Source organism: Pelmatolapia mariae, linkage group LG10_11 (genome assembly GCF_036321145.2).
Source record: "Pelmatolapia mariae isolate MD_Pm_ZW linkage group LG10_11, Pm_UMD_F_2, whole genome shotgun sequence".
Taxonomy (NCBI): domain Eukaryota; kingdom Metazoa; phylum Chordata; class Actinopteri; order Cichliformes; family Cichlidae; genus Pelmatolapia; species Pelmatolapia mariae.
In genome coordinates, this window is record NC_086236.1 from 24274983 (window position 1) to 24292980 (window position 17998).

The following is a 17998-nucleotide window of genomic DNA, read 5'->3' on the forward strand; positions in this document are numbered from 1 at the left end:
TATATATAAAATATTTCCTACATTTTTATACTTTTGAGTCAGTAGTTTTGCATGACTAACAGTTCAAAACCCTCCTCAATGTTAAAATAATCAAAATAATCTGACTGAGAGGGACTGTAGTTAGTCTGAGTCGGACCACAGTTGAAGACCGGTTGCCTCCTAACAGGTGAAATATACAGTCGCTTGCAATCAAAAGTGATCATCACCCAGAGGTTGAGGGTGTTGTGGCATCTGGACACTTAAAAAACTCCAATTTTACATAGTTGCAAGGACGATTCTGGTGTGTCTGAGCCAAAAGTGGGCCATGCAGTAAAACGTTTGCAAATCGCTGCTCTGAACTGAAGGTTTGAACAGCAGGTGGGTGGGGCTTCTGCGTGCACCTGAACCGACCATGTTGGTGACATGCATACTTGCCAACTCCACACAAAGCCAAGAGTGGGAAAACCATCTGAAACAAAGAGTTTAGAGCAGTCTGAAGCCTGAGCTTTCAGCTAACAGAGATTAAATGTACATATGCTGACCTCATTATTTGAATCTGCATTTAACAACAGTGTGTGCATGACAGAAAGGAAAAGCACAGCAGGTCCCCTTTAAAATTGAAAACATTCATAGATTGGCATGCTTTTCATATGCATTTGTGTTAAATCTTTGCTCCACAAGTCTTCATAAGGCAGTGTACACCGTCTCACGCGTTTTGTCCTGTATCTTCTTTGCAGTGTTCATCATGGCGACCGGACTGCTGGTGTACCCTTTCGGCCTGAACTCTACACTGGTCCGGTCCTTCTGCGGAGACTCTGACATCTACTACGCTGGCGAGTGCCAGATCGGCTGGGGCTACATGCTGGCTATAGTGGGAGTCATGCTCACCGTCTTCTTGCCCTTTTTTGCTAAATATGCACCGAAGGAGCAGCTGTCCCCTACCCCGCTGCCCACGCTCTTATAGTTATGTCTTGTTTTTCTTCTCCTCTTCCTGACGATCCTCTCTAATCTGGGCTTAATGTCACACGAAGACACCTGCATCGTGTTTTTTTGTTGTTATTTTTTTTGTTTTAAAGACGATGCTGCTTGGGAAGCCCCCTCTGAGCAAGAACTAAAGCTGACGGCAGAAATAAGAAAACAAACCGTCTTCCTGCGTCTCTTCGTTATTAATCCAGTCAATTTAAACGGGATGTTTTCTGCTGTAACAATACTCTGCAGTTACGATTAGTGTTTTCCAGTTCGACACATCTGTTTTCTTCCTGGCAGGTTTGGAGATGAAGCAGTCAGAAGATGCAAAGACTGATGAAACTGAGAAAATGACTGCAAACATAACAAATATGAAAAATATTAGGATTTCCTTTCCTTTCTTTTTTTTTATGGTAAGAAACAAGCCAGCGTACAGTATGTAACATTCCAACGCAGACTGGAAGCATGAAAATAAGTGGCGGTATAACTCAAGCAATCGAATAATATTTCACTAGGAGGTTTTCAGAAACATTAAACTTTGAAAACAGAGCCAACGTGATCAATCAAGTGAAAAAAATCCACACATCAGGACCTGCGTGTCTGGCTGAGGTGTTTAGACTGTAAATACGGTGTGGATTTAACCGAGCTGATGTTTGAGCTTTCAGAACAACACTTTAATGAGAGAACGCTGGCGCTTTGAAGGATTTTTTTTCTCCTCAGACTTTTTCTGCCTCCCGGTTTTTATGACCAGGCTAGCGAACCAGTGGGTGACGAGGAGACGTCACAGCTTTCAAAGACATCGCTTTTTAGTAGCTGCTGCAAAGAACGGGACAAAACACACAGCACCAGACCTGCTGTGAGGACGAATGGAAAACTGTCTCTTCAAAGAGGCGACTCGTGATGACTAACGAGTAGCTGTTTCAGAATGGTGTTGTGAAAAGAAAAAAAAAGATAAGATACTGCATCCCTTTTTGTCAATGTTTTTCCCCTCAGATCTATTTCGTGTAATGTAACTCGCTCGTTTTGTTCCGTCTTACAACACACAAAAACGAAAACATTTTAATTCAGGAACAAAATGATTGCAAAAGGCAAGGCCGTGCAGGAATTGTCTCTAAAGATGCATGATAAGATGGGCTTCGTCAACGGTGGGACTGATCTAGATTTTAAACATGATCTGACCAACTTGTGCCTTTTAACATAACCAAGACAAGTGTTTAATACGATTATCAGGTAATCATCTTTTTTCTGCTGAAAAATGTTGGATCCTGTTGTCTGATGTTATTTCTTATTCTAATTTTTCCCCCCTCACAGCGTTACTCCTGTACTTGATGCAGTATGATCTCATTAACTTGAGAAAATGTTCTGGTGGAAAAAAAAAAGATGTCACTGAATCCTTGGAGATAATAAGAGAGAGAAGAGGGAGGGGAGGAAAAAAAAGGAAAAGCAATGTACTTATGCCCTGAGACGTTTTTGCCAATTATCTGGAAGCGATAAATCACTTGAATTGCTGTATTAAGAGGTTGTGACATGCAGCTAACAGATTAATTCCTGGCATCCTTGTATTATGTGATTTAAAAGAAATTTTGAGTGGTGGAGGAGGGAGCTGTACAAACTGAACTTTGGTTATCTCTGCAGAGCTCATGTGAAAACATGGCTTAAAATAATTCCCTCCCTTAAATAAGCTAATGTGTTGGTGTGTTTTATCAATCCATTCTTCCTTTTAAGCGTTGGCACCATTTCTGTCATGTTGCAAGGACAACATTTCTCCGCATCCTGTCCCCGTACACTGCCAGTTTCATCAAGCTAGACTCCCTTTTCTAGTGGGTGTTTGTGCGTATTCGTGTTTAATATTGGGTTGAAGTTTGATAATGGGTTCAACTTTTGAAATAATTCCCAAATTTGGGTTCCCATAAAGACATGTCCTGACATGAAGAAAATTACTGTGATTTTGTTGCCATATTCAAAAGATCAGGAGCCATCTGTTGGTATTGTATTGGACCTTATACTGTGCTCGACTGTGTGGGAATGACTGGCGTGACTGCACTGGACTTGTTCCCCTCTTTGTTGAACCGTTGTGTGTAAAGTCTCGGCACTGGTGAAACTGTTTTTGCTAGAGTAGAATTTCTTGTTTTTTTTCCATTGTGATGTTTGACTGTAAATAAACTAACTGTACTTGATATCACATGTTATTCCTAACTGCCCCGTTTTTCAAAGATATATTTTGAGATATTACCTCATCATGTCTGCTTTTACCTGAATTAACCTCTAAACAATGTTCTGCTGTTTTGTGAATTTTCTTTGTAATAAAAATATTTCGTAAGTTATAAAAAAAATAAGAGAGGTTTTACTTTCTGGTTAGGTTTTGGTTAAATTTTTATTATTTTTATTTAGGGATAAACGCAAAACAACATGAACACAAGCATGAACTCAGCTGTTATAAAATACAAGTGAATGGAAACAGCACCCTCTACAGGTCAAAAACAACAGTTTAAGTGTTAAAACTACTTGGGCTTGCAGCTAAAACCAATTGGAGAACACAGCACTGAGCTTGGCTCCTGCGTACACCCGAACACTGGTATGCTCTGCAGCTGCTGCTTTTCTGCTCAGACTTCACTGAGTGATTTGACCAGCGCCCGCATTTCTGCATCACAGGCTTTGACAGCTTCCTGAGCATTTCTCAGCTCTGAAGGCAGAGCCGGCCTCACAGACACGCACATCAGGACATCTTTACTGCGGTCATAGTTACCCACACACCGATGGACCTGACCTCGGATCAGGCGGGGCAGTACCTGCTCCTGTTGGACCAGAATCAAAAATGAGTCAGTGCTGTTTTATTTTTGGCAATAGTTTAAACATTTCAAACTGGTTTCAGCACATGTAAAAGCCTTTGTAAAGATTATGTACTTGTATGCACTTTTTTGAAAAAGAAAGTACAACCTCTTTCATTTCTAAGATTTTTATATATATGATCCGTATTAGATCCTAAAATCAGATAAATCCAACCCCAGATAAAAAGTAACACTTGGCATATTACATTTTTTATGAAGACTAAGATAAAATGCAGAAGTGGTTTGTGGAAAGTGCACCAATACTGTTTCAAAGGAATTAAGAGTGTAAGTAGCAGCCAGTGCTGATAATCAAATGGATTTGATCAATGGATCATCAGTATGTGAGCGCAGACGTTTTGGCAGTTTGCAGGTTTGTCCATTCAGATGTGTGTTGCCACACGGTGGCGAGACATCAGCAGTGATCTTAGAGAAACAATTGTTGCTGCCCATCAATCTGTGAAGGGTCATAACGTCATTTCCAGACAGTCCACCATCACATAGTGAGAAAGATTCAGTTAGTATGTTAAATGTTAAAGTTGCAGTCACTGAACTGACCATGAAAGAGGCTTTCCTTTCCTTTTCTGTATTATGAACCATACTGTCCCTCTAAAACTCATTTTACATTCAAGCCACATTTGTTTGAATTTTTTTCCCCGACTCACATTTTCATAAAAGACACACTGCACAACCTCCTTCCCATCTCTCAGGAGGAAGTTCTTTGCTCCGTAGCGACCAACTGTGACCGCAGAGTCTAGAGTAGCTGAGGGGGAAGTGAAGCCTGTCAGATTAATGGTGTTTTTCTTCAAAAAAAAAAAAAAAAAACTAGTGAGAGTACAGCTGGGACAACAAATCAGCTCACCGAATATCTCAAATAAATAAGGCACTTTGTCTTTAAACTGACTCCAGTGCCTCATGCCATCAATAACTGCAGTCAGGATCCTCAGTGAGTGCTCGGTGGCTGGTTTCACTGGAAATGCTGCCTGCTCAACACACACAAATGTTGCATGGTTCAGCAAAAGTGCATTAAACATTAATTGAAACTTGTGGCTACCTGTTGTAAACATATCATTTATTTTTTGTATACATTTCTACCTGAGTTGGAGTTGGTCGCAGAGTGTTTTGTGGATTTGAGCTCGTTTTAACCTCAAAAGGGGATCTCAGTGGCTCAAAGCTGTTTGTAAATTTCCAGGCGTTCTTCTGTGGCTCCGGAGCATTAGCAGACTGCCTCCTGGGTGGTGGAACTGGAGGAGGAAGAGCTCTAGACTGCTGGGAATACTGATGCGTGGAACTGGGTGTTCCATAAGATGACTTCCGACCCATCTGAGATAACCCTGTATGGGGCACTGGCTGGCTTTGTCCACTCTCGCTACTGCGAGGGCCTTGATATGTGCTCTGTCTGAAATTGATGACAGAGCTGGAATCCTGCTGTCCCAGTGCGTTGCTGGATTGTCCCATCACTGAGCTGAAATGAAAGCCCAGCATTCAACAAACAGTAGTCCCGTGACATGCTTTAAACTTTTAAAAAGATAACATTTGAATTTCTTTGGTCTCTGTCAACTAGGCACTAATTTAAGTGCCTATAAAATCACAGCTTAAACAAGAACCTTGAAGTGCAATGATAATATCCATGGTTATGAAAACTTTTCCACATGTCATTATCACAGACCAATTCATCAAGTTAAATACCACGTGGGTATATTTTAGCAGTTAACATACATGAGCTATAAGAAAAGAGAGAAGCTACAGTGTAACCAATGATCAGTTAAAGACACCTTTTCTCTTTAGCTTTGTATGGATGAGGTATGGGTCCATAGGCTCTAGTTGAAGGGGCAGGTCCAGGGGCAGGTCTGTTGCTGCCATACTGCTGGGCTGGAGCAGCCTGTGAGTTGCTTTGTCTGTTCCACTGTTGGCTTTGAGGGACACCAGAAGGGGAACCTGAGGCCTGGTAACACCCAAAGGCACCTAAAGAAAAGGTCAATTCTCATAGGTAAACTATCACAACAAACAACAGCTTCTGTCTATAGATGTGAAGGGTTATATAAATGACTTTACAATGCTAACCAATGTTCTAAAAACATGTAAACTCAAGCATGCCTAAAAGCATGTTCAATTTTTCTGTGGATACACTGACATCTAGTGTCAGAAATAAAGCAGAAGCTTAGAGAATGAACAGTTCACCTGCTGGGTTGTGAGATATGGCTGAGCTGGTGTTTGGTGTGTACTCGCTGTGGGAAAAGAATTCATTCACAGAGGGAAGAACTGTCAAAGGAACCCTGTTTCGTTTCTTCTGGTTAAAGAGCGGCACAGAGAGGCAGCCTGGAGAAAACGGCAGAGGAAAGACAAGTGAACGAACCACAGCGCAATATGATGCTTAATGACACCACATACTCACTGACTGTTCATTATTTAACCTATTTAACTCTGCATGTACAGATAAACTCCACAGCTTGCCACACTTATCCATACACAAAGACTCTATAACACAACCTGGCTGGAGTCAAAGAAATGACTATGAGGTGGAAATGAATACACTGGTGAGCAGACTGTGAAGTTATTTATTTATTTTTTACCAACCTGATGTAGGCCTGGTCGCCTGGTTTTCCTGTCTCTTCATTGTACTTGCTTAGATTGAAGTTTATTTAACTGGCAGGACTTTTTTTAGCAGGGAAAACAAAGGTAAAAGAAAAATACCTTACGCTTGGTTTTCTCTGTGTTGCTGGAGGTTAACTAACTTGGAAAGTAGTAAGCTAAGCTAATTTATCTTGCTCTGGCTCACTAGCTAATAAGCTAGCTGTAATTTGTAGACATGTCATACAGTTACTGCCTGAAAGTTCAAAGTGTCGTGCTTTTACAGAACCAAACCGTTTTCTGTGAAGATTTTATATAAATGACCAGGTCTTTGTTGGCGAAAACTTGACAAAGTATTACAAAAAAACGAAGACAACAGAAGTGAAAATTCAGCACCTCTGAAAGCGCCAAAACTCTACGGTGACAGGTGATGCCTTCACGGTCTATAAGCAAGCTTGGACTTTGTAAACGCAGACTCGAAATAACGGAAATCACAGCTGGTCAAAAATAATTACCGTGACATCTATATTATTTGTGAGCTATTACCTTTTGTTTGTGATGTTTTTTGATCATCTGCTTTTGGCTGTTCTCTTATACACAAGAGGTCACCACAGTGGATGGATCCACATATTTCATATCAGATATTTCATTTTACACCGAATGTCATTTCCGATGCAACCCTCCCAGGGGTTTGTATCCCTCCTTAAACCGGGAATATTTCTTGTGTTAAGCACTGTAGTCCTTTTTGGTAATATTGTATTCAAAACGATTATACATATATTAGCTGTGGTCAGAATTTTAGATGCAATCAGGAAAGGTCATGAATGTCATGGTAATTTGGGGGTTTTAATCATTTCTTTGAACTGTTCTTTTTTCCAGCATCCCTTTTTTAATGACTTTAAAAAGTTTTAAGTTTTAAGGATTTTTTTCTAATACACACTGGGTCAAATGTGTACATACAGGCTCAAATACAAAAATACACCCACCCTGATATGGGTGAAACGTTTGATAACTGTCATCAACCATCTGTCATAATTCTGGCTGAATTTTTAACCATAATTCTTGGCAAAATTGGTAGAATTTGTTAAATTAATTAAATTTAAAGTCATTAAAGATGTATGTAGTGCAATAATTCCACTCTGGAAAAACAGTTCAAAGAAATCATTAAACGTGCAAAACTATTATCACATTCATGAGTGTATCTTCCGACCACAACTGCACGTGACATAATTTTAAAATTCCAGGTTAAAAATAATTCTAATAAAAGCAGGTGATATTTTAATAGTTATTTGGCCGGCACCTGATGCACATGTTATGTGTTATTATACCCATAATGATAAATAATAATATAATGATAAATTAGAACATTTGCAGCAATGATTAATAAGCAAACTTTTTCTGTTATGTTTCACTTCAGAAGCTTCAAAAGTTCACATTTATGCACTATAATTGTTGTCAATCATTAACAATAAATAGGAATCAAAGTTTAATTTGAGCTAGATAAAAGTCAGTCTGACCTTTAAGCTGTCAGGCTGGCCTTTATTTAACCAACTTGTATTACCTCTATAGACATAAATTACATTACTGCACATTTGTAAGGAAACTATAACAGAAATATGATGACTGCAGGTGTTTTGTCCTTTAAACAAAGTGAAATTTTACATTCATGTTGTTAAGATCACAATAGTTGCAACATTATTATCCTCACAACAAAAGATGAATATGACTGAATCTAGGTGTGCAAAGCATGACTGCAGTGGAATATAAAGCAAGTCACGACTCTGTGAAGGGAAATAAACATGCAGATTATAACATGATTAGCATTTCACACAAGCAGAGACAGAAACAGCAGGATGTGTGTGTAATTGTGTGATAACAGCAATCTGTTTACCCCTGTCTTCCAGTAGATGGGGGAGTGAGACAAAGAGCAAACTAACAGCCAGCGGGCTTCCTATGTTACTTTTTAGACCTACTTCCACACACAGCTGTCATTCATTTCTCTTAGTGTGCTGTTTACCACAGGAAAACATGGATTTCTCATCCTTACCCAAATCCAAAGAACTAGAATGTACAAAAATTTGCATTATAAGCTTCGCCTCATTTGCTAAAGTCTCTGCCATGGTGAAATGTGGATGCTATCAGTCCTGGTGGTGTTTTAGGAGATGAAAATCAAATGAAAATGAGGCCATCTTGGGGTGAGTGCAGAAGAAAACACGTGGGCAAAGGTTTACAGCAGTGCCATCTCTGTTCTTGGTTTTGTGTACTGCCTGAGGCTCAATGTGCTGTGAGTTCGAAGGCCACCTTTTGATCTTGGCTTCTATGTTTTGACTTTTCTGGCTTTGTGAATCCATAGCAACAGCAGCACTGATGGTCTATTCAGAATGTATTCCATGTCCTCGTGATCCATTGAGAAACTCTTTGATCAACAGATAATTTGTGAAGCTGAGGCTTTATTCCAGGTGAGAAAAAAAAATCCTAATCATTTCAGCAGCTCAGGGTTTTTTCTGGGATTCCATAGAGACAGTGACAGTGCTAATGTTTAAAAGCAATTGGAAATGCAATATTTACTGGGATTTTTTTCATACATGCCTGCTAGGATGATATGATACTGTTGCTGATGATTTCAGAATCCCACAGTTTATAATAAAGGGGCAAAAAGGGTAAAAAACCTCTGTCTAGTTCCCTTCTGTAAAATCCTGTTTCTACAAGGTTATGGATAAAAAAAAACACCTAACAACAAATTAAACAAGAAGAAAGAAAGAAAGAAAGAAAGAAAGAAAGAAAGAAAGAAAGAAAGTTATTGCTTCTTTGCGGAAGAGCTTACAACTAACTTGGGTAATTGGTAGGTGCTAAGTAACATAATCAGGTATAACAAGAACTCTCTGTAGGCAGAGTCTTTCTAAATAAAAATAGGGATGATTTATTACCCTGCAAAAGTCCACTGGAACAAATAGTTAAACGATTTAAGAGTAAAATGGCAAACGAGATTTCATCAGTGGCAGGAGTGTCAAACATAAAGCCAAGGGGGACCAGATTTGGTCCAGCAAAGACTCCAATAGGTGTGCCATAAATTTTGAGCTTTTAAAACTGTGTGTTTCAAATATTTTACATCTTGTCCAACTGATAAAGAGCTCCCCCACACAGACCTGTCAGGCACTGAAAACATAAAAATACTAAAAAAAAAAAAAAAATGGGGGGGGCGAAGGCCCCAACGTGTAAAGAACATGAAATCCTTTATGTTATGTAGCAAGAATAACTTTAGCATTTTGCTTTCAGTACTACAGCAACTGGACTCTGCTGTTCCCAAATAGAATGTTAAAAAAAGAGGCAATTACAACATAACAAATCCCAGCTTCACTGTAGTCATGTTGATTGCATGCACATTGTTTCTTGACCTTCTCCATAGCATCCCAGCTTTTTTTTTTTTTTTTTTTTTGAAACAAGGATCTTACACAGTCCAACCTAATCACTAAACAGCAGACTCATTAACTTATTGTCTAGTGCAACTGTGGGTCAATAACCCTGAGATTTTGTCTTGGACATTGTCTGCATTTCGTGTTTATCTGTTTTAGTGTGCCAAAGATAAATAGATACAAACAGGCTTTAAATAAGTTGCTAATCTAAATAATATTTTTCATATGTTTATGGCCTCACTCCATATGTTTCATATATTTATGCACTCACTTCCAACCACTTCCTCATCTCTGTGCTGCTCAGAGAGCCAGTAACACATCTTGTGTAACGTAGCATCGGGTTTTCGCTCATCTTCTGGAAGTTTCAGCTACTATACTATATATTGTTCCTCAGATTCCCCTCACGGGTACACTCATCTGGAAGCTGTCTACGGATTTTCTACCTCCCAAACTGGCAACCTGCATGTTGTTGAGGGGGAGGCGCTAGTTCACAGTAGTTTCTGGAAAGGAACCTCATGCTTGCACCATGGAGAAAGTGAGTGTCCTGCTACTTATTTAATAATTATGACTTTCTAATTGGTATATGTAAGACGTATTTGTGTATTCCTTTGAGTTGCTTTAGGCTAAAATTTCTTTACAATAATTTGGAGGTCGGAGAGGTTAGTCAGCTCTTTACACTGACCGTTCACTGTTTGCTAGTTAGCTTGTTAGCTTAGCGTAATCTCGTTAGTAAGGTGTTGTAGTCATTTGGGCTTGCCGTTTTCACCCGTCACAGAACATTTTGACGGTACTAAACTGTAATGTTGCTTAACTTAATTTTTCTATAAGTTCAACTTAACTTGAATGTTTATTCGCGCAAGGTTGTGTCTCACTTGTGATAGCACACGACAAGGTTAGCTAACTGTTACGCTAACGTGCAGCAACTTAATTTGTCACACTTGCTTTTTACGTAATATTATCCCTGTAAGGTTTGCCTGCCGCTGTTGCCAATGGACAGTGTAGGCTCGGTGTTGTAAACCAGCCTTTTAGCCTTCTGCAAACATGGGCAAAATACAAGTTACCAAATCTCAGTCAAACGGCTATCTTTGGCTCACAACGTGACATTATCAGTATGTCAGGATAAGAAAAAACAGAGAGCCTTGATTTTATTAAGAAACAAACAAACAAAGCCTTTGTAACCCCTTTATAAAACGAAAGCAGACGACTGTGAGCTTAAATTGCAGCAGTCGGTCTGTAAGCACATGCTGCAGGAGTATTTTTGGATTAGCTTTAGTGGTGCCATCGGCAGTCTGCGCTCACACCGGAGGATCATTCTAGATGCACACACAGGCGAAGCTGTCATGGCTACAGCCGCATGTTGTCGTCAACTGCCGCGTCCTCTCGAACGTTCTGCATAACAGCTCAGATATGAATGGATTTTAAACGGCCCAGTCATTTTATGAGAGTATCCGTATTACTTAAAAACTACTATTGCGCTCAGAGTCGGTAACCTATCTGGCCAACATAAAAGCAATAAGTGTGGTGCACGTTAGAAGTCAAAAGAGGGCACTGCCTAGTTAGAAATGTGCTGATGTTGCGAGGAATTCGTTCATGAGTTTAATTTTTATTACCTTTTTGTATGTTCTGGATATTGCCAAAATAATAATTATTACATTAAGGATTTGACACATTGTGAAAGTAAGACTTTATGCATTCCTCAAGTTTCTTGATCAGCATTCACCATGGTGCAACACATCTACAGGTTTCATTTTCATTTTGGGCCGACTTAGTAAAGATTATATGTGGATTCTCACAACTATATGCACATTGTTTACACCCTAATTACTAAAATGACTAGACTGTGATTACTTGATGCTTCACACGATGTATCCAAGTGAAGCGTTTGGTCAACAACTGGACCTTGGTGATATAACCAGCTATCCCTTGCTTAAAGCTCCATAATATTTACTGAATATTCACTTTTTTTTTTTTTTTTTTTTTGACAAAACCAAACCCTACAGCACTGCAGGGGATTGTGATGTAGCTATGTTGTTTCAGACTGGATTAGGTCTAATGACTGCTAGGGAGAAAGTTGTGCCACATAACACTTGAAAGTTTTCAAGTGTTATGTGGCTAGTTGTTAGTGGACTTTGAGTTTTATCAGACAGTTTTCAAGAGGAGCCAGCAGGGAGTGAGAAAACCTTTTTGGAGCAGCGTGGTGCTTCTTTCTTCTTGGCGTGTCATTGATTCTGTTAGATTCAGAGGAGGCGCAGCACGGTTACTTCACAAACTATAACAAGCAGCTTTAATTGACAAAGGGTGTACAGTATATTGACAACCTTTTTTTTCTTTTTTCTTTTTTTATTTAGCATTGTCAGTATGCTTTGCTGTTGTATTCACTCTGACTTCCTGCAGAGAAAACTTTTAGCGTAATATACTTCTAGCTATCTAACCTCTGTTTTAGTTTAAAAGAAAAAAAAAATCATTATCTGTAACTGAAAAAAAAGTGGGGTCACTTTTGAGCTTGCTGTGAGGCAGGGCTCATTTTCAGGTCAATGTGGTAACAAAATAAAAACACATTTTCTCTCTGCAAGACTTCTGCACCTGTTTGACACTAACAGCTGAATGATTTTCAATTCTTTTTTCACTTCTGCCAGTAGCAGCTGTGAAGGATTTATTCTTCAGTCAGGATTGTGTCTTTGTGTATTTAGAGCAGCAGAGCTGCAAAACAGAGGTTTTGTAAACATGTCTGTCTGTCTGTGCTTCATAGGCTTCAGCATTGAAAGACCAGGGAAACAAGGCGCTGAGTGCTGGAAATGTCGATGAGGCCATACGTTGCTACACCGAAGCCTTGAGTCTTGACCCATCCAACCATGTCCTGTTCAGTAACCGCTCAGCTGCCTATGCCAAGAAAGGCAACTATGAGAATGCTCTCCAGGATGCCTGTCAGACTATCAAGATCAAGCCTGATTGGGGGAAGGTAAGATGTCCTTTTTTATGCCGTTGATTTGTTGACAGAATATATAGTTATTAAAATTGAGGAGATAGTCTAAAATATTTGAAATGTAATCAACCAGGGCTACTCCCGTAAAGCTGCTGCATTGGAATTTCTTGGCCGATTTGAGGATGCTAGAGTAACTTACCAAGAGGGACTCAGACAGGAGCCAAGTAATCAGCAACTAAAGGATGGGCTGCAGAACATTGAGGCCAAGCTTGCAGGTAAAGACTGGATTGTGTTTTTGTTTTGAGCTACACAGAAACTACGCATAATTATGTCAAAAGTGTGTGAGTCACTTTTTGTTTCTGTGTGGGTAGAGGATTCTGTGATGGCTGCTGACAGCATCACTGAAGTGAAAATGCATTTTGTGAGCTTAGGTTTTCAAAATGAAGGAGACAGTCCACTTGAGTTTGGAGTGTTTTTAATCAGACTGTGGGTAAATACTACAAGTTACAGAAAGAGAAAAGATTTATGAATTTAATCCCATAACAGTTTGAATATTTGTGGAAAAAAATCTTTGTGACCACCAATGAGCACAGACTTTTTCTTCACCAGAGAAAACGATGATGAATCCCTTTGCCATGCCCAACTTGTATCAGAAGCTGGAAAGTGATCCTCGGACTCGTGAGCTGCTGGCAGATCCCAGCTACAGAGCACTGCTAGAGCAGCTCAAGAGCAAACCGTCTGAGCTTGGAACGTATGTGCATTTTCAAAAACAATCTGCAGATTTAACTCAAGTTTTAAGTAATCTGGGTTACTTTTATTATATTTAGAATTTGTCAAACGTTTTGGTAATAGTAATGAAAAGTGTATAATGTGAGCACAAAGTTATGAAGATTGTCTAAGATTTATTTCCAAAATGTGAATCGGCTCTTATTCCTCTTGTCATTATTAGGAAGCTGCAGGATCCCAGAGTGATGACTACTCTTTCTGTGCTTCTTGGACTAAACCTCTCTGAGATGGAGGAGGATGAAGAGCCAACTCCTCCTCCTCCCACAAAACCCAAAGAGACTCAGCCACCTCCTCCCAAAGAGGAAGACCTCCCTGAAAACAAGAGAAAGGTAAATAATCTAATGTTGTTGCATTTTGTTTTTGTTTGTTTGTTTTTTAAAACATCCAACCTTCTGATTAGTCCATAGTCTGAGTTTTGTTCATCCTTAATTTCATATTTTTTAAACAGGCCTTAAAGGAAAAGGAGCTTGGGAATGCTGCATATAAGAATAAAGACTTTGAAATGGCACTGAAACATTATGAAGAAGCGATTAAACACGACCCAACCAACATGACTTACATATCTAATCAAGCAGGTATATTTTCTCAGATATTAAACATTTACTAACCTCATACAAACTTTTCATCTATATTGATATTTATCTGGGAATATCCTCCAGAATGTGGCTGTGTGACTGTAACATAACCAGTTAAGATATAAACTATAAATGAATACACAGTAATATAAATACAGTTTTAGTTTATCTAACATGACGTAAAATTGTTAATGTATTCTATTTGTGTTTAACATGTGCTTGTATTTGTTGTCATTTCAGCTGTGTACTTTGAGAAGGGAGATTTTGACAAGTGCAGAGAGCTGTGTGAGAAAGCCATTGATGTTGGCAGAGAGAACAGAGAAGACTACAGACAAATTGCTAAGTGAGTTCTTTCATTTTACTGGTGATACATTTCTGGTGGAACAAAGATAGCCTTTTACTGTTTTGAGATCTTATGGAAATTATGAAACAGGTTTTAGCTTACAGAAAAGTCTGATAGGGATGAAAACCACATACATATGTGTGGGTGTACATGTGTTGCCTTCCCACATCAGAAATCAAAAACAACACTGAATGGGGCCACTTAGTGACCAGTAGAGAAACACTGTCAATTGTAGTGTTAAGGGACCACAAGAAGCAGTGTTGTACTGACTAACTTTCCACCTGAGTGGCTTTTATTAAAGTTGCGTAAACAAATGATCTTGACTATCTGTAATAACATGCTTGCTATAATCTGTCTCCTCTTTTAGGGCCCTGGCTCGAATTGGCAACTCGTACTTCAAGCAGGAAAAGTACAAAGAAGCAATTCAGTATTTCAACAAGAGTTTGACAGAGCACCGAACTCCTGACGTGTTGAAGAAGTGTCAACAGGTGCAGTAGTCCAGATAGTTAATAAATGGATCAGCTAATGTTGTCAAGAGTTGGCACAGTAAAAAATAATAATACCACATTAGCAAAGTGATTTTTTTAATGTCTATAATTAACTGAAATTTTGAATGTAAAGAAAAACATAGTGTATACTTTGTATACAGTACCTGAACTGAAGTTCACTTACCTTGACTTTGTAATTGGTTTTGCAGGCAGAGAAGATTTTGAAGGAACAGGAGAAACTAGCCTATATCAACCCAGAGTTGGCCCTGGAAGAGAAGAGCAAGGGCAACGATGCCTTCCAGAAAGGTTTGTAATAGTTGCAGTGCTTTCTGCTGGACTGCCATTTCTTCTTTTCTTTTCGAACTTGCACAAAGATGAGATTGTCTTTTCTTTTTCACAGGAGACTACCCCTTAGCCATGAAACATTACACTGAGGCCATCAGGAGAAACCCTAATGATGCCAAACTCTTCAGTAACAGAGCTGCCTGCTACACAAAGCTGCTGGAGTTTCAGCTTGCCCTGAAGGTATAGCACATCCTTCCCGAGTAGGAGTTCATGTGAATCTAATGTAATTTATGCATACCTCTGCATTTATTGTGCATTTAAGACTAACCATGAGAATCTTTTATCTTGTCAGGATTGTGAAGAGTGCATCAAACTAGAGCCCACCTTCAGTGAGTAATAACTTTTATATTAATTACATTTTTGCCTTTTGCCTGAACTGTATCATCTAGAATTATGTCAGTTTATTGTAATTTTACAAATAGTTTATGACATTTGTTCACAGTAAAGGGCTACACACGTAAAGGAGCTGCTCTGGAGGCCATGAAAGACTATTCCAAAGCTATGGATGCATACCAGAAGGCTCTAGAGCTTGACTCTTCTTCAAAGGTATTTTACAGGATATTACACTTTTCAGAAAATGTGGACTTGAGTAGAAAAGATATCTGAGAAAAGATTTTTTTTTCTCTATACTTCTGCTACATGTTTGCTGGTTGACACAGTAGTTAGTTGTCCAATCACTTTTGAATCAAAAAGAATTGGTTACATTTTTTTTAACTAAACAGATTTGTGTGTTGGAAATGTGAAGAGAGCAGACTGATGAATGAAATGTGGTAATGTCAGATATAACCATATTTCTAATGCGTGAACAGTGAGCGACAAAAGACTGAATTGAATTCTTTCCACTTTCAGGAAGCCTCAGAAGGCATTCAGCGCTGCATGGTTAGTCAGGCCATGAGGAATGACAGCCCTGAGGAAGTGAAGAAAAGGGCCATGGCTGATCCAGAGGTGCAGCAAATTATGTCTGACCCAGCCATGCGTATGATCCTTGAGCAGATGCAGAAGGACCCACAGGCCCTTAGCGAGTAAGTTTGTCAGCTTTACCTCCAATGCAGTTTGCATTTTAACTGTATAGTGCAGATTTGTAGTGATTTTGTTTTTGTTTTTCAGCCACTTAAAGAATCCAGTTATTGCTCAGAAGATACAGAAACTCATCGATGTTGGACTGATAGCCATTCGTTAATGGGAGACATGAGCCACAGCTGTTAACCCCTCCAAAATGAAACTTCTTTTACTTTTTCTTTCTTTCTTTTTTTCTTTTTCTTTGCCTTCAAATCCAACATATTATCTCCTTGTTCTCACTAAGACTCTGTATGTGTTTGGTTTATTTTTATTTTTTATTTTTTATAAAGTTTCACAAGTTTAAAATTGTTTTGAACAAAGCAAGTTTCATCTGGAAAGCTTCAGACTCCAGATAACTTTAAGAAAAGAAATTGGATTCAAGTGTACAGGTGTTTTTAATACATCTAAAAAAAAAATAAAATAATAAAAAATAAATGAATAATAATAATAATAAAACGATGCAGTACACCATCATGTTCAGTGTTTAAAGGGCAAATCCATCCTAAGGCTTTTCTCATTTTCCTAGTGGTTCATGATTTAAAGACGGAGCAGAAAAAAGAAGAGTAAAAATCACTCCAAATAGTGATTATAATGTGCAGCACATCACAAATTGAAGTTGTCCCTGACCTTTGTATTGTCAACTTTAAGGTTTAATTAAACATGGTGCTTTTATGTTGAAACGCCAAATTCGCATTCCTTGGCGCTTCCTCTTCTGGTCATTTCCTACACCTCAAGTGCAAAGTTTAATCCAATCCCTTTTAACACCTAAATGCACGTGTGAGACTCTTAAAAACATATTAAACGTTATTATGATTTGGACGTGTATCATCTACAGCTGTCTCTAAGCAACAGCACAATTTAGTCATTAAATTGGAACAGATGGTGATTAAGTGTAAATGGATTTTAAAGATGGTCTGAATGTGATAGTTAAAGGGTGGATTTACCTTTCAGTGCTAGCACATGCTGGATGAGTGTGTTGACTTGTGCGTTAACTTAGATTAACCCCATTGCACCCTGTCGCAACTTGCTAATGTGCATCACACCCAGCAAAGTCGTTTTGTTTTATCTTTGCACATACTGCTGTCACATGTCCTCTCCGTGACAGCTCAGCTATTTTTCTTGATGCTTTTTTTTCTTTTCAGAGGAAACATAAGTTATACTTCTAACTAACATTCTGCCACAATTTTGCCAATTTGTGGCTTCAGATACCTCAAAGTTACCACATTGTCATAGTATCTTTGTGCTACGGTTTCCAAGAGGGACTCAAATATTCTATTGTAATGCCTTTTGTTTCCACACATACACAGTAGAATAATAAAATGTAGTTATTTGTGCAGCACAGCAACGAAATAGGGCATTTCTATCATTCAAGTCCCCATTGTAATCATAAAGTACACACATCTCACATGATGTAAACAGAATTGTCCATGGAAGTGTAATGTACTAATGGAAACCAGTTGTACTGTGAAATATACAGTATCTGAATGTATCTTGAAAGGAAGTGGTGGCTTTTTTTCATGACGCTGAGTCGGCAGATGGGTAGACCTACAGTTTCAATACCTTGCACTACTTGCATACCAGTGATAGATAAAATGACTGATCTAGACCCCTGTGAATTTAGGTATAAAATAAGATTTAAACGTACAGAGACATAGGCATTAGTAGCATGTTGGAAAATATCAGAGTTGACTTTTTTTTTTCTAAATGAAGACAAAGTGTGGCATA

General features: G+C 38.8%; 3 protein-coding genes across 3 annotated transcripts in view; 2 read left to right on the top strand and 1 right to left on the bottom strand.

The window, feature by feature from the left end:
* LOC134636402 (LHFPL tetraspan subfamily member 7 protein) overlaps window positions 1-3222 on the top strand; it is a 115773-nt gene extending 112551 nt beyond the window's left edge. The window contains exon 3 of the mRNA XM_063486365.1: window positions 717-3222. Coding sequence (XP_063342435.1) covers window positions 717-943 — 227 coding nt within the window. The 3' untranslated portion in view covers window positions 944-3222. The remainder of the gene's footprint in view (window positions 1-716) is intronic.
* A 235-nt stretch (window positions 3223-3457) lies between these two features.
* LOC134638026 (spermatogenesis-associated protein 22) lies at window positions 3458-6387 on the bottom strand. Its single transcript, XM_063488652.1, has 7 exons — window positions 6348-6387; window positions 5952-6089; window positions 5546-5735; window positions 4866-5235; window positions 4633-4753; window positions 4436-4533; window positions 3458-3740 (listed from the first exon to the last, which is right to left on the bottom strand). Exons 1-7 carry the CDS (start codon window positions 6385-6387, stop codon window positions 3549-3551), a joined length of 1149 nt encoding a protein of 382 aa, XP_063344722.1. The 3' UTR covers window positions 3458-3548.
* Window positions 6388-10191: 3804 nt separating this feature from the next.
* Window positions 10192-17737, top strand: stip1 (stress-induced phosphoprotein 1). Its single transcript, XM_063485705.1, has 14 exons — window positions 10192-10289; window positions 12504-12713; window positions 12811-12952; window positions 13287-13428; window positions 13627-13792; window positions 13912-14038; window positions 14279-14381; window positions 14749-14869; window positions 15079-15175; window positions 15270-15394; window positions 15507-15543; window positions 15657-15760; window positions 16064-16236; window positions 16322-17737. Exons 1-14 carry the CDS (start codon window positions 10281-10283, stop codon window positions 16392-16394), a joined length of 1629 nt encoding a protein of 542 aa, XP_063341775.1. The 5' UTR covers window positions 10192-10280; the 3' UTR covers window positions 16395-17737.
* Window positions 17738-17998: the final 261 nt, after the last annotated feature.